At 41.8% G+C, this 15267-nt stretch overlaps 1 protein-coding gene across 2 annotated transcripts in view; it reads right to left on the bottom strand.

The window, feature by feature from the left end:
• The window catches only part of PPP2R2C (protein phosphatase 2 regulatory subunit Bgamma), a 303850-nt gene that overhangs the window by 269886 nt on the left and 18697 nt on the right, over positions 1 to 15267 (bottom strand). Inside the window, exon 2 of one of the 2 annotated variants that reach the window (XM_063135824.1) lies at positions 10260 to 10354. The exons of the other annotated variant lie outside the window; for it this stretch is intronic. Coding sequence (XP_062991894.1) covers positions 10260 to 10326 — 67 coding nt within the window. The 5' untranslated portion in view covers positions 10327 to 10354. The remainder of the gene's footprint in view (positions 1 to 10259; positions 10355 to 15267) is intronic. 2 annotated transcript variants of the gene reach the window in all.

The raw sequence follows: 15267 nt of genomic DNA, 5'->3' as shown, positions 1-15267 counted from the left end.
CTTGTAACTGTGCATTTGGTTTCTATTTCCTAAATGTAGAACTTGGCATTTATCCCTATTAAATTTCATCCTGTTGTTTTTAGCCCAGCACTCCAGCCTATCAAGATCATTTTGAAGTTTGTTTCTGTCTTCCAGGGTATTAGCTATCCCACCCAATTTGGTGTCATCTGCAAATTTGATCAGCGTTCCCTGCACCTCCTCGTCCAAATCATTAATAAAAATGTTGAAGAGCACTGGGCCCAGGACTGAGCCCTGCGGTACCCCACTCGTTGCCTCTCCCCAGTTTAAGAACGTTCCATTGATTAGGTGGATTCACAGTTGGCTACAGAATCGGACTCAAAGAGTACTCTCTTTGAGTCCGATTCTGTAGCCAACTGTGAATCCACCTAATAGTTGTTCCATCTAGCCCACTTTTAGCTAGTTTGTTAATCAGAATGTCATGGGGCACTTTGTCAAAAGTTTTGCTGAAGTCAAGATATATGATGTCCACAGTCATATATCTTGCACTCTGATTCTTATTTGTCTGCTGCCTCAGTTTGCTTGTGAGTGAAATGGGCTTCTTCCTTTCCCACCTCCTTTTGCTTTCAATAAGTGGGCTCTGCCACAAACTGCTTTCTCTGTGTTATACTGGAGAGTATTCTGGGAGGGAGGTGATCCCTATTGGCTTTGCCTCCAATGAAACCACTTTCTGCCCTACCAATTAGGGTTAGGTAACTCTGGTTTGGGGTGGGGACACTCATAACTGCATCACACTTAAAACCCCTGATGCCTAAACTTATTCTTGGCAGTTCTCCAAACTATATTCTGGCACCAGCAGCCAGAGCCAGCTAGAACACTCTCAGAATTCATCTGCTTATTCCATGGATCTCTTCCTTTTTTCTCAGGACAACAGGCCAGGAAAAATGAGAGGGGGAGGAAAGAATTAATCTGTACCTTCTCCTTGTCTTCCTTTTAGTCTCCTCAGAGAATTAGGATGGGAATGGGGGTAGGTGGGGAGAATTTACTCACAGTGCAAGCCTATGAATGTTTATTCATAAATTAATACCACCATATTCAATGCCTCTTTTTTCTTTTATTCCATATTTCAAAGGCAATGGGTTGCAATAAAAAATACCCAGCTTCATCTTCTAAAATTTCATCTTTTGAATCTTTAGACTACTACTTCACATGCATTGGGTTACCTCGGTGTACAGGGCCCAGGTGTCTCAGTTTGCTCTTACTTTCCTTACACTGAAAGCTCCATTCAATGAGCGTTTTACTGCACACTCTTTACTGGGCACTCATGGAGTTTGCTCAGGTCCCTCACATGACATCATCTGCCTTCTGCCACTTCTGGCCTTCCTCACGTGACAAATCCCCCCCCCCCACGGTTAAGTCTGATGTATTCTGGAGAATTGTTGCTCTTTCCTGCTGTGTGCAGGAAAAGCAGTGCCATTAGAGCAGCGGACTCACTGGGCCTCATGCTTGTTCTGTACTTTTTGAAAAGAGGAAGTAACTGAGGAACAAAAACACCAGCAGAGAAGCAAAGGTAGGGAGCGTGTTAACTCCCAGTGTGATGGAGGGTTATGTAGTGACTTCACCATTTTTGGAAGCATTTTTCCGTACACTAATTTGAATTTGACTAATACATGCTATATAAAAGAGTCGGAAGTGACTGAACGAATAAACAACAACAATCAATATATCATTTATTTAGACTATATGGTTAGGATGGGAGTTTTAGTGTAACATGCACTGTCATTTTTCTTTCAGAGATCTGAACATGTGGGATACAGCCCGCCCACCTAGAAATATGCTTTGCCCCTTCTGTGTCCCCCCCCCTGAATTTTTTTCTAGTGCTACCACTGTGCCCAAACTTCCTGCAGTGTAGGTAGGGACAAGCAATTACACAGGTAGACCTGCCACCACCCTTACATCCACATCAGACTAAGCCAGGGAACTCCCAACCCTTTCAGGACACACTTATGGGCAGAAATCAGAGCCCAGGCCAGTAGCCTCTATTCCAAGAACCAAGCCTGAAACTTTAAACAGTATCAAGTAACCAAGCAGAAGGCTGTGGAATTAGTAGTGAGGTTTACCATACCTATTATGTTAACTAGTGACCTATATCATCTTCTTCTTCTTCTTCTTCTTCTTCTTCTTCTTCTTCTTCTTCTTCTTCTTCTTATTATTATTATTATTATTATTATTATTATTTCTTTGGATCGAGGCAGGGAATAACATTAGTACAAGAAATCAACACATCTTAAAATCAATGTGGATGTCAAAATATTAACAGCAATTCTGGCTGTTCTTATGTTAACTGTTTTCTACTGGATTTCCTATTGGGTTTGGATAGTGTCCCATCCCACCTGCTGTCTTGGAAATAAAGCTTTAAGTTCTTTGTAAATCCTTATCTCTGTTTCTATAAGGTCTCAGCAACATCAGACTGCTCAACTGAGTTTTCTGATTTGGTAGAAAGGAGTGTCGCAGCATCACAGAATCAGGGCTCCACTTGTATCATTCTGATACTGTTAGTTGCTCTTAGCTCACATGACAGGTTACAAACCTAAACAACTAAAATCCTAAAATTATGTGAGTTGAGAATGTCCTATCAGAGTAACATGCCAGGAAAACAAAATAGCCTCACATAATCAGTCTCACTTGGTAAAATTTGCCCTTCCTGATTAATTAGCTAAAACATTAGTGGTTGGTTAATCTACTGATTAAAGTTTCTAGCACCTGTGTAGGAGCAGCAGCACTCTGGAAAAGGAGCTAGATGAATGTTTTTCACGCGTTCACCTTTTCCTTTGCTGCTGCAACTCCTCTGCACAGACTCCAGGCATCATTTTAGAAATTGGAATTTATCCTGGAATTTATTCTTGGCCAATTAGCCAGGTCATTCCAGAATTTCCTGTGAACTGTGACATTTCTGGTTTCCCACGACGCATGGAAACCCTACACTCACTCAGACAATAATCATTTATGCTACCATTTGGGGATGCAAAATAGCTTTATTTGAATCAAGAAAAGTGAATCCTTTGCTTTCTCTTTCTCAGAAGACAAAATATAAAAAAGAAAATGTATTAGCTTAGAAAATGGAAGTTCTCACAAAGATGTTTTCTTTGATCCATTCACAGACCTGGCAAAGGATTATTCAAGAATATTTTTTGTCTGATAGCTGGCTGGGGAATGCTGGGCGCTGTAGGGCTTTTTCCTTTCTAAACATGCACAGGATTGTGCCTTAAATGGCTTAATGTCCTTTATCATTCTTTACATGAAATCTGGTGTTCAGCACTCTCTCTCTAAAATTAAGAAGAACAATCTTATTGCTTTGTTTGTTTGTTTCGTTTCTTGCTAGTGGTGGTTGCTGATCTCTAAAATTAAGAGGAAGAATCTTATTGCTTTTTAATTTATTTATTTATTTAGAATATTTATATACTGCTCCCCACTGAAAAATTTCAGAGTGGTGTACAAGATAAAATGAAAATAAAAAACAGAATAAAACACTTAAAACAAATTTTAAAAGAAGCAAATTCAGAGACTCAAGGCTGCATATTAAGGAAAGGCTTCCTGGAGTAAAGATGTTTTCAGGAGGCACCGAAAGGAATACAAGGTTGGAGCCTGTCTGACCTCCAGAAGCAGGGAATTCCATAGGAGGGGAGCCACCACGCTGAAGGCTCTTCCCCTGGTGGACTCCCATTGGAGGATGGATCTATGTGGAACCACCAGGAGCAGACCCTCAGATGACCTCAGTGACCGGGCAGGTTGGTAGGGGTTTGTACACAAGTATAAGAATCTTAAACCTGGCCTGGTAGCAAATAGGCAGCCAGTGCAGTTCCCTCAGCAGAGGAGTTACATGCTGGAAAGGGGCAGCTCCAGACAACAGCCAAGCTGCAGTATTCTGCACTAGCTCCAGCTTCCGGAGTAGCTTTAAGGGCAGCCCCACATAGAGCGTATTGCAGTAATCCAATCTTGAGGTTACCAATGCCTGTACCACCGTGGCCAAGCTATCCCTGTCCAGGAGAGGCCGTAGTTGGTGAACCAACTGAAGCTGGTAAAAGGCACTCCGAGCCGTAGCGGCTACTTGAGCCTCCAACGACAGAAATGGGTCTAAGAGTACCCCCAAAATACGAACCTGATCTTTCAGAGGCAGACCGGTTGTGGATCTCCAGTGTGTGTGAGTGTGTGTGTGTGTAGTGCTTGATATGGGGGGATTCTGTCCTTGATATAAATGATTTTCAATTTATGGTGCTGCAATTTAAGATTATACTTATTTATTGTTATTATGATAGACTACGCATTGGCATTGATTATTTGCTTGTGTGTCAAGTGTTCTGTGTGCTTTTAAATGATGGGAAATGTTCTGTATGAGAAATGTGTGTCTTTGGTTAGAAAGGATGAAAACGAGGGAAGAAATAAAGGAGAGACTAAAAGAGGGAATTATATCGTGGTTAAACTATATTCAGTTAGAACAGTGGACGAAGAAATGGTTAAACGATAATGGAGTGTGTAGAGGAATTACAAAGTTTGAGGAGTTGATTTTAAAAAAGGAAATGAGAAAAGGGAAAACAAATCAATAAAAGGTTTTAACGAGCGAAATATATAGAATATTAGTGGAAAAGGGAGAGTCGGAAAGTGTAGGCAAGATGGTATGGGAAACTGATTTGAAGGAACAAATAGGGCAACAGAGTTGGAAAGGGATATGGAAACAACAAGTGTTGAGAAATATGTCTGTGAGGATAAAAGAAAATTATTACAAGCTTGTCTGGAGGTGGTACCTAACCCCTGTGAAACTAAATAAAATAAATAAGATTAATTCAGCAACATGTTGGAGAGGTTGTCAAGAGAAAGGATCGTATTTACATATGTGGTGGGAATGTGAATTTGTACAAAAATTATGGAAAATGGTGTTTAAAGAGATAAAAGAAATTATAGGAATGGAGATTCAAGAGACACCTATTGTAGCATTATTATCAGTTTATGGAGAATTGAATTGTAATCAAGAGACAAAAGAATTGAAAATGAACTTGTTAACAGCCGCAAGATTAATGATATCCAGGAACTGGAAGGTTCAAGGGGATTATCATATAGAAGATTGGTATAAAGAAATATGGGATATTGCTATTAATGATAAATTAGCATGTAACATGAAAGTTAGAAGAGGAATGATAAAAACGAATGATTTTGAAGGAATATGGAAACAGTTCTTGGAATTTGTACTATTAAAGGGGACCGGGAAAACACCTCCAGAGGAAGTAATGAGATTTTGGAAATATGAATACGAACCCGTGGTTGGAGGGAGCACACTTTTGTTAATTATGATTATGTTAAATGGAATTAAGTTTTGATTTAAGAAACATATATTCTATGTTTCTTAAATCATTTACTTTATAATGTTGTGTATTATGGGGTATTGTTTTATATTGTATTGTTGTATTGTTTGGATGTTTAAAAAAATAATAAAATATTAAATATTTTTTTTAAAAAAGAAATGTGTGTCTTCCCTTCCCCTTTTGCTTTCAATGTTGCAAGGGGGATGCTTTATGATTTATGCATTTTAAACACAAAAATAAATAAATTTGCTCTGGTTTTCTGGATTCAGAATATGGCAACCCTAAGTAAGTGACCAAATATGGACTTCACAAAGTTCCAAAATGCTGCTAAGAGACCTGTGTTGCCTAACACAGTGAATAGATTTTACCAGGTTTTAGCTGACGAGAGCAGGCTTCGTTCCCTGGATGGGGCTCTCATAGTTATGTCATCCTTCTCTCATAGTGTTATCTCTAAATTAACTCAGAGGTTTTCATTCCTAACCAGGTGACAGAGAGGGGTGGGGGAAGTCTGCAGCCTTTCATCTCCTGAGAGGAAGGAAGGCAGACATCTAGCAGAGGAGCCTATAAGATCCAAGGCACAGGCTCATACTTTGGCCTCACTTCAGGAGGAACTGCGCAACTAGCCTGGAGAACCTGCTGTGGCTCAAAAGGATGGCTTCCACCTATCATGCCCCCACCCCCATTCAAGCTATGAGAGCTTGATTAGCTAGGGGTTCTTAACCGGTGGGGTACACCTCCCCAGGGGAGGTTTGGACCAACTCCAGGGGAGGTGTGAGTAGCCTCTCAACTATAAATCGTTTATTTTACAAGTACATAGCAGCGCAGCTTGGCCCAACCTTATTTCTTTCTACTAATCTTGGAAGCTACGACATAGCTCATTTGTACACCACGTGCGTTATCATAGTTATCATTACCTGCTACACGTGCGTTAGCGTTCGTGAAGAACAATCAATCTTTCAAGGTAAGTGACTGCTTTGTTCTAAGTCACTCCCTCTCCCCCCCCCCCCCGGTTTATTGCAAAAAGTAGAGCCAGGCCGAAAGTTTCGATTGTTCCATTTTTTGGCATTTCATGGGGGGTGGGAGGAAAATGAAAACTCTGGAGGAAAAGGCTGGGGAAAGGAGAGATTTTCAGATAATTTCTCCTTGGGGAAAGGGACAGGGTTTACACCTTTTGAAGTTTAGGCAGTTGTTCTTTTCTTCTTTCAATGTTTTTATATTTTTAAAAGCACCCCTTGAAAATGCTGCAGCCCAAGAGTTCTATCTGAATGCTGTTTGGAGAGGGTGAGGTCACATGGTCTCTATTTGCTGGCCTAGGAGCACAGGAGAAAAGGCCTACAACTCCCAGCATAGGCCTTTTCTCCCTAAACTTGATTGGATTATGCAGCTGGGATCTTACAAGTGCTGAGGGGTGGTTTACAAACAAACAAGACTCCTCCACAGTTGGCTACATTTTAACAGGTATATTTTTATTTTATTTTATTTAGAGTATTTTGATTTGATTTGATATATGTTTATGTAGAAACCCAGTTCCCCTGCCCCATGGAGAAAATTCTCCCGAAATTCTCCACCACCCCCACCCCCCCAAGCGAAAGAGGCAGAAAAAACTATGCCTCTTTCGAAGGTAGAAAAAAAGCTCCCGGAAATAGAGGGCAGGTTTTGGCCCAGCACTAGCAAAAAGATCATCATGTCAAAGAAAAGGAAGTACAGTGAGGATTACTTGAAATTTGGGTTCACGTGCTTTCTTGACAAAGATGGAATCAAAAAACCTCAGTGTTTTTTATGTGTAAAAGTTCTCTGTAACAATAACATGAGGCCTGCCAAACTGCAAGAACATTTTGCAAAAATGCACCCTAGGAATTCTGAAGACACACTGGAAATGATGAAGCAAAAGAAAGCTTGATTCCACTCATCTGGTTCGCTCAATAAGTTCGGTTTTGGAACTACTAAAAACTCACTCCTTGAGGCCTCCTATAAAGTGTCATATATGATCACGAATAACAAGAAATCACATATAATTGGCAAAACTCTGATCAAGCCTTGTGCCCTTGAAATGGTCAAACTTATTCTCCAGCACAAGCAGAAGAAAAAAATTGCTGAAATACCTCTGTCAAATGACGTCATAAATTCAAGAATTAGGGATATGTTGGCCAATGTTTTGGATCAGCTCATGAAGGAACTCAAGAAAGTGACTCTGCCCTTTGGACTTCAATTGGATGAAAGTACCGATGAAGTTCAATGCAGCCAACTCTTGGTCTTTGTGAGATACGCCAGTGATACGTGCATTAAAGAAGAATTTCTTTTCTGTGAACCACTGCTTACTACCACAAAAGCTGCTGATGTGCTTCAAGTAATGAACTTTTTTTTTTCAAGAAATGGACTTGATTGGAAGACAAAATTGGGTTTCCTATGCACTGATGGTGCACCTTCCATGCTGGGAAGAAAATCTGGCTTTGGAGCTTTGGTGAAGGCAGAGGTCCCAAAAGTGGTGATAATACACTGTTTTCTACATCATTATGCACTGGCATCAAAAACTCTTTCTCCAAGACTGAAATCAGCCATGTCCACCACTGTTCAAGTTGTAAACTTCATACGGTCTTGGGCTTTGAATCACAGACTGTTTAAAATACTTTGCCAAGAACTTGAAGCCAAACATGAAGTTTTGCTGTATCACACAGAAGTGCATTGGCTTTCACATGGCCGAGTCTTCACTCGTGTTATGGAATTAAGATTGCCACATTTCTTCAAGAAAAGGAAAAGAAATTGTGTGAAGAATTTGAAAGCCAAAGCTTCATTGTGTCCTTGACTTATCTCGCAGATATATTTTCACACTTTAATCACCTCAGCATTTCAATTCAAGGATCACAAGTCACTGTTTTGGATGTGACTGAGAAGGTTGCTGCCTTCAAGCAAAAACTGGAACTTTGGAAGAGACGTGTGGTGAAACACAACTATGCAAATTTTCCAACTTCGGAAAATGTTCTTTCTGGGGAGCAGTTCACAGAGGATGTCTCAGAGTGAATTCAATGCGATATTTTGAGTCATCTGGATAATCTCATGGACTCTTTTAATGATTATTTTACTGAAAACGAATTGAATAATGACATGTGGGTTCGAAATCCTTTCACATTTAATTTGGACTCTATGAATGATGCTGATATGCAAAAAGATTACCTTATTGAGTTGCAGAGCAAAGCCTTGGTCAAGCAAAATTTCTTCAATCAAAATCTTGATGAATTTTGGTGCTCTCAAATGGCTGCATATCCTGTTCTGGCAAAGAAAGCTATTTCATCATTAATTCCATTTCCAACCACCTATCTGTGTGAATTTGGATTTTCAACTCTTGTCAGCATAAAAACCAAAGCTAGAAATCGGTTGGATGCCAGAGATGATATGCGCCAAGCATTGTCTAACATTGTCCCTCGAATAACTACTCTTCCTGAACACAAACAGCAACAGTGATCACATGGAAGTTATTTTGAAATTATCCTTCTGTTATGTGTGTAGCTATTATTTATTTATTTATTTATTACATTTTTATACTGCCCAATAGCTGAAGCTCTCTGGGCGGTTCACAAAAATTAAAACCATAATAAAACTACCAACAGGTTAGAAATACTTTCTTTAAATACAGGTTTTATTTCCACAAAACTGTTCATTGCTTGTGTTTTGTGTTCATTTCATTGAATATGCATTTTTTTAGTCCAGAGACAGGACTAAAAAATGCAAACTCGTCTTGTCTAAGCCTAAATTTTGGGCTGTTAACACATGGGAGGCATGGGTCATAAGATTTTTCACAAGGGAGGTGTGACATCAAAAAGATTAAGAACCACTGAGCTAGAAGGAGGTGTGGACTTTCTGTGTGTGTGTGTGTGTGTGTGTGTGTGTGTGTGTGTATGTGTGTGTGTGTGTATATATATATATATATATATATATATATATTCTGCATTAATTTTCTATCAATAAACTGTCATCTTTTTGCACTAGTGTCTTGTTTCATCCTGATAACCAAACAAACCTGATTGATGACTTGGACCTGACAGAACCAGAACACAACTCAAAACACACTTTGGATGCAACATATAATGGAAGCCTGAGCGAATTATGCTTTCACTCACCACATTTCCACATCTCACTTGAAGCTCAGAGACACATGTACTTCCCAGGGAGATGCACATTCCCCTCATGTTGTTGGGAGACACTGGTATAGTTGGGCTTCAAATGAGACAAAGAAGCATGGCGAAAGTCATTACTCCTTTATTTCTTCACATATTTGAAACAAGCAAGCATATGTCACCACATAATTTCAAAGAACTTGCAAAGCTAATGTCCTCAGAACAACATCATCATATCTAAATATAAATTTGTATAGTGCATGCAGACAAGTTATCAAATATAATGTAGCTGAATACCCACTGTTTAACAGGACTGTTAGAAATGAAAATAATTTTAAGTTTTCTGAGCTTTAATGCAATCATTTTCATTTATGCAAGTCTACGGGTTCTTCCTCAGAAAGGATTGTCAGTTGGTACTATTGAATTTTTTAGTTATTGTTTTAAATACAGAGTTTTGAAGTCTACATATGTATCTAGAGAATTTACTTGACAGCTAACAGCAAGTATAGTGCAAAATAGTGAAATAAAACCAGCACCCCAGCTTCCAAATGAGATATACTAAAAAAAAATAAAAAATTGACAAAGCAAATCTTGTCCAAAGAATAATTGAATGTTATTCTTCCATTTTTTTTATTAGTTCAGTAGCAAAAAGATATGCTATTTGACCACCTTAAAGCTGGCCATTTATTGCCTCACACAATACAAGCAGTTCTGTCAGCTAACTTGGTAGTGGACAACTGTCCACAGAATACTAACCACATTGGGAGCTTGACTAGCCACTGGCATACAGGCCAATGATTGGACAGACATAGAGACTGATCTTCCCACTCACCTCCAGAAGTGCTTTCGTTAGAAGAGGGTTGAGACATATTGGCATGGCAGTGTGGGGAAGCTTGCATGGCTGCCACTGCCCATACTATGCCAGCCCTGCGGAGAAATAGAGGACTTCAATTTTGAGTGCTGTCAGTTCAGCACATAAAAAGAAAAAGAAATGAACAAAACTCTCTAATCCCACATTCAATAGAAACAATGATGAAGAAACTCTGGGCTCCAATTCTATAGCCATTTACCTAGGAGTAAACCCCACTCAATTCAATGGAGTTATTTCTAAGTAGTCATGCTTAGGATTACAATGTTTACCTCATATACATTGCTCTGTTTAGAACAACATTTAGTCAAGAATATGTAAGGCGTGTATCACTGTTAGGGTGACCATATGAAAAGGGCTTCTGTAGCTTTAACAGTTGTATAAAAAGGAATTTCAGTAGGTGGCATTTATATGCACACAGCACCTGGTGAAATTCCCTCTTCATCAAACAGTTAAAACTACAGGAGCCCTTTTCATATGGTAACTCTATAAAAGAGGGCAGGGCTCCTGCAGCTTTAACTGTTGTGATGAAGAGAGGATTTCACCAGGCGCTGCATGCATACAAATGACACTTGCTGAAATTCCCTTTTCTATAAAGATACAGGAGCCCTTTTCATATGGTCACCTAATCACTGTGATAGTAATAGATTGATAGGAGAATGAGAGTTACCCCACCCCAGACCCCTTGCAAGGTAAGCCAGGATCTCCAAAAAAATCAATAGGCTGACAACACCCCTGATTCCTCTAATCAAGTCCAACTGAGTGGACTTTGAGTATGCTTGGGGTCCATTAAAATAATGGCTCCAGCTGACACCCTCTATTTTAGCCCCCAAGCCCAAACATTACATAGTAACTCTTGGCTGAGTAACTAGCTACTACCTTAGCACTGAGGTTTACCCAGAAGGAGGCACACTCAGCTCTAGAGGTAGACAAGTAGAGGAAAGGAAATTGATGTTATACAAAAAGTTACAAAGAACCTTTGATATAGCCTAAACAAAACAATAAAACACTCAATGACCTATCCTATACATTATTAGTAAGGGTCTCTCCAGACATGGTTCAAGAACACACCAGTTCATGACAACTTGACACAAGAAGATGGGAGACAACTAAGCTGTCTTCCATCAGCCCTTTTATTTCTCAGACCCTGGCACACAGGGCAGATCTCAGGCAGCAAACGCTGGGCTAGCATTGTGCCTCAGCTTGGGATAGAGTGGGAAGGAGGAACAGCTAAGCCTGGGAGTGTGTGGGGAGGGGCCCTTCACAGGAACAGGCCGAAGCCAGCTGCAGGCCAATGCAGCTGACAGCAATTCCTAATCACCACTTAACCCAATGAAATACATGCTGGAAGCCCTGAGTGGTGCTGGAAGCAATGGTTCCTTGCATACCTACTCCTGAACCTTGCCTGAACATAACCTGATATTGGACTGGACTCTGACTACTCTTTGGTGCATTCCTAAACCCAGTGTTGTTTGACCTGGTTTCTGATGGATACTTTTGGCTTTTGACCATGGACTGTTTATTGATGTTTCCAGACTGCTTATCTCACTAACACCAGTGATTTACAACAGTTTGTTTCCAGCCCCTTCAAAAAGGGGAAAAAAACATTGAGTTTTATTTTCACTATGGAGCAATTAGCACAGGAAAATCTACTGTTGCAGGGGCAAATTAATCAACTGATGATGGCTGTTCAAGCCTTGCAAAGCCAGCAGGTGGCTGCTGCTGTCATTCCAGCCACAGTGGTGTTGCAGAAATGCCCCATAGAGCCTCCTGAGAAGTTTGATGCCTCGGCTAAGCAGCTGCTGGTGTTTTTGGCGCAAAGCCAGCTTTTATGAGCTTAAGAGCTGAGGCATTTCCAGATGAAATGGCCAAGGTCAGCTTCCTTATCAGTCTGCTTACAGGTTCGGTGGCTAAATAGGATACTCCCTTTTTGCTGGTGAAAACCTCAGTGCTGGGGAATTGAACTGAGTTTATCAAGCAGCTAAAAGAGATGCATGAGGACCTAATGAAGGCAGATACTGCTAACCGCCACATTTGAAGGCTGCAACAAGGCGGATGCCCACTTGCGGAGTATGTGATGAAGTTTCATTTGCTACAGAAGGACCTGGCTTGGAACGAGGCAGCTTTCTTGGACCAGGTTCAGGAAGAACTCTTGGAGGAGATATTGGATGCACTGGCTTATGTGGAAAGACCTACAATGTTGTAGCAAATGATTCAGCTCTGTCGCAAGATTGAGGGGAGATTGGAGTCCAGTCAAGGCCACTCTAGCTCTAGGGTAGGCCCTGACGTTCCTGCCCCATAGCCACTGATTCTGGGAGCTCCTAGTACAGACTGCACAATAATCCCTGAGGAACCCATGCAGTTGGGCAGAGCTCGCCCTTGCCTGTCACCAGAAGAAAAGCAGTGGCAATGGCAGCTTGGCCTCTGTAGACAGAGGGGACATTTTACTAGGCATGTGCTCCACTCTGATTAGAAGCGTAGAAGCAGGAGTGAATTGGCCTGCTCCACCTTGCCCAGAGGCGGAGTAGAAGCGGACCGTGGACCCCTAGAAGCAAGGCGAAGAGAAGCGCCCATTTTCGGAGCGCTCCGGTTTCCGCGGTCCGATCCGATCGCCATCTTGAAACATTTCGCCCATAGCATTGCATTGCGGAAAAGAAAGGGGGATAACTGTGTTGTTTTTGAAGCTATCTCTCTGAAAATTCTTGTGCTTGGAGAGTCATGGATGGGGGTCATTTTGAGCCTACTCTCAGCTCTCTGCGTGCTGCGGTTCGTGTGCTAGAATTTTAAAAAAAACCGGCGGGAAAAATACCTTTTCCGAAGGGCTGAGGGGCAGAGTCAACTCCCTGTCATGATCACATGATCCCAAAGTTGGAGGAGGGGATAGGCAAAACGGGTAACTTGGGATTCTGGGAAACTTCTCGTTCTACTCTGAACGGAGTTTTCCCAGTGTTTTTTTAAAACAATAGCTCCACCAAATGCACTAACACAACCTGAAATCATATTAACAGATAGGAAACACACAGCAGTGCTACCCACCCTAACTTTGCGGAACAACTGAAAAGATGTGGTGCAAGGGGATGAGCTCCCCTAGGGCATCCCATGTGGACGTGCCCCCACTCTCTCCTGTACTTGGAGGGCCATCAGAGCCCTCTAAAGAGAGTAACCCGGTGGAGCAATGCCTATCATGAGTTGAAGTGAGAGTTCTACTCCTCAGAGCTCAGAGCTATCATGGTGGCGAGTTTGAGATTTCTAACGTGCAAATTGACGGAGCTATCGAAAGGGGTGTGAATGGGGTGTTGGATTTTCATAAATTCCCCAAAATTCAGGGGATGATGGGACTGCCTTGAGTCTGGGCGTGCGTGTGTATCCCTGGATAAGCTATCATGGTGGCGAATTTGAGGTTTTTAACGTGCAAATTGACGGAGCTATCGAAAGGGGTGTGAATGGGGTGTTGGATTTTCATAAATTCCCCAAAAATCAGGGGATGATGGGACTGCCTTGAGTCTTGGTGTGTGTGTGCATCCTTGGATAAGCTATCATGGTGGCGAGTTTGAGATTTTTAACGTGCAAATTGACGGAGCTATCGAAAGGAGTGTGAATGGGGTGTTGGATTTTCATAAATTCCCCAAAATTCAGGGGATGATGGGACTGCCTTGAGTCTTGGCATGCATGTGTATACTTCCATGAGGTGTCATGGTGCCAAATGTGAGGTTTCTAACTTTCACAGAAAAAAAGTTGTATACTTTTTTAGCTTAATGCAAGCCTATGGGGGGGAAAACGGAGCTCCGATCCGGATCCAGAGCTTTGCAGCGGAGCGGAACGGGCATGGGCAGAGCAGGGGTGGAGCGAAGCAGCCCGATCTGCAAATTGCAGATCTGGAAGAGAAGCGGAGCGGGGGGTCCGTCACACCCCTACATTTTACTAGTCTCTGTCTAAGCAAGATGCCTGCCCACACTGGTTTGGGAAATGGTCACACCTCCAGAGTCAAGGTAAGATCATGTTTAAGGGGGCCCAAGACTTTCAGTCAACTGTTTTCTGCCATCTGATGGTGCCTTTTTCCCTTACAGTCCGGGGACAAGGGAGCATCCACATACAGGCCATGGACTCAGCCTCCACTAGTAACTTTATGGACATCTCCTTTGCAAAGCTACACCAGATTCCTTGCCCACCCCTGGAGCACCTCATCCTTGTAGAGACAGGATGGCTGGTCTCTACAAGGATGGGGATGGCCGGATATTGTCGTCTGGGCCGGTGTTGCAACAAACAGAGGCCTTATCGATGAATCTGAATGAGCATCAGGAGAAACTCCCATTTTATCTGGCTCCCCATTTCCCAGTGGTCCTCAGAGTGGCTTGGCTTCAGCATCATGACCCCAGTATCCAATGGTCAACAGGTCAGATCTCCTTCCCCTCACCTCATTGTTGGAACTGTTGTGTGAACCCAAAAGAACAGGTACTCATGGCCATCAAAGGGGAAAGCCAACTTGAGGGGTTGCCCCTCAAATATCACCTTATTTATTTTATTTTATTATATTTATATTTTTATTGCATTTTTAAACAACCCAATAGCCGAAGCTCCCTGGGCGGTTCACAAAAACTAAAACCATTCAAATATTACAACTACCAGGACGTGTTTGGAAAGAAAGAAGCAGATCAGTTGCCACCACATCGCCCTTATGATTGTCCCATCGACTTGGTCCCAGGATCAAAGATTCCAGTTGGGCGGATTTATTCCTTGTCCGAGCCAGAACTAGCTGAGCTACAGGGTTTCATAAAGAAGAATTCAGAACGTGGTTTTATTAGGCCCTCTACCTCACCTGCAGCAGCTCCAGTACTCTCTGTAAAGAAAAAGTGAGGAGAGCTCTGTCTCTGCAACAACTACAGAGCCCTCAACCAGATTACGATCCGGAACAGGTACCCCCTACCTGTCAGGATCTGTCCTGCAGCACCACCTGGTGGCCACAGTGTACCTT

This window comes from Elgaria multicarinata, chromosome 10 (assembly GCF_023053635.1).
Source record: "Elgaria multicarinata webbii isolate HBS135686 ecotype San Diego chromosome 10, rElgMul1.1.pri, whole genome shotgun sequence".
Lineage (NCBI taxonomy): Eukaryota > Metazoa > Chordata > Lepidosauria > Squamata > Anguidae > Elgaria > Elgaria multicarinata.
The sequence above is the reverse complement of the archived record's forward strand: the minus strand, read 5'-3'. Positions and strand labels throughout refer to the sequence as shown.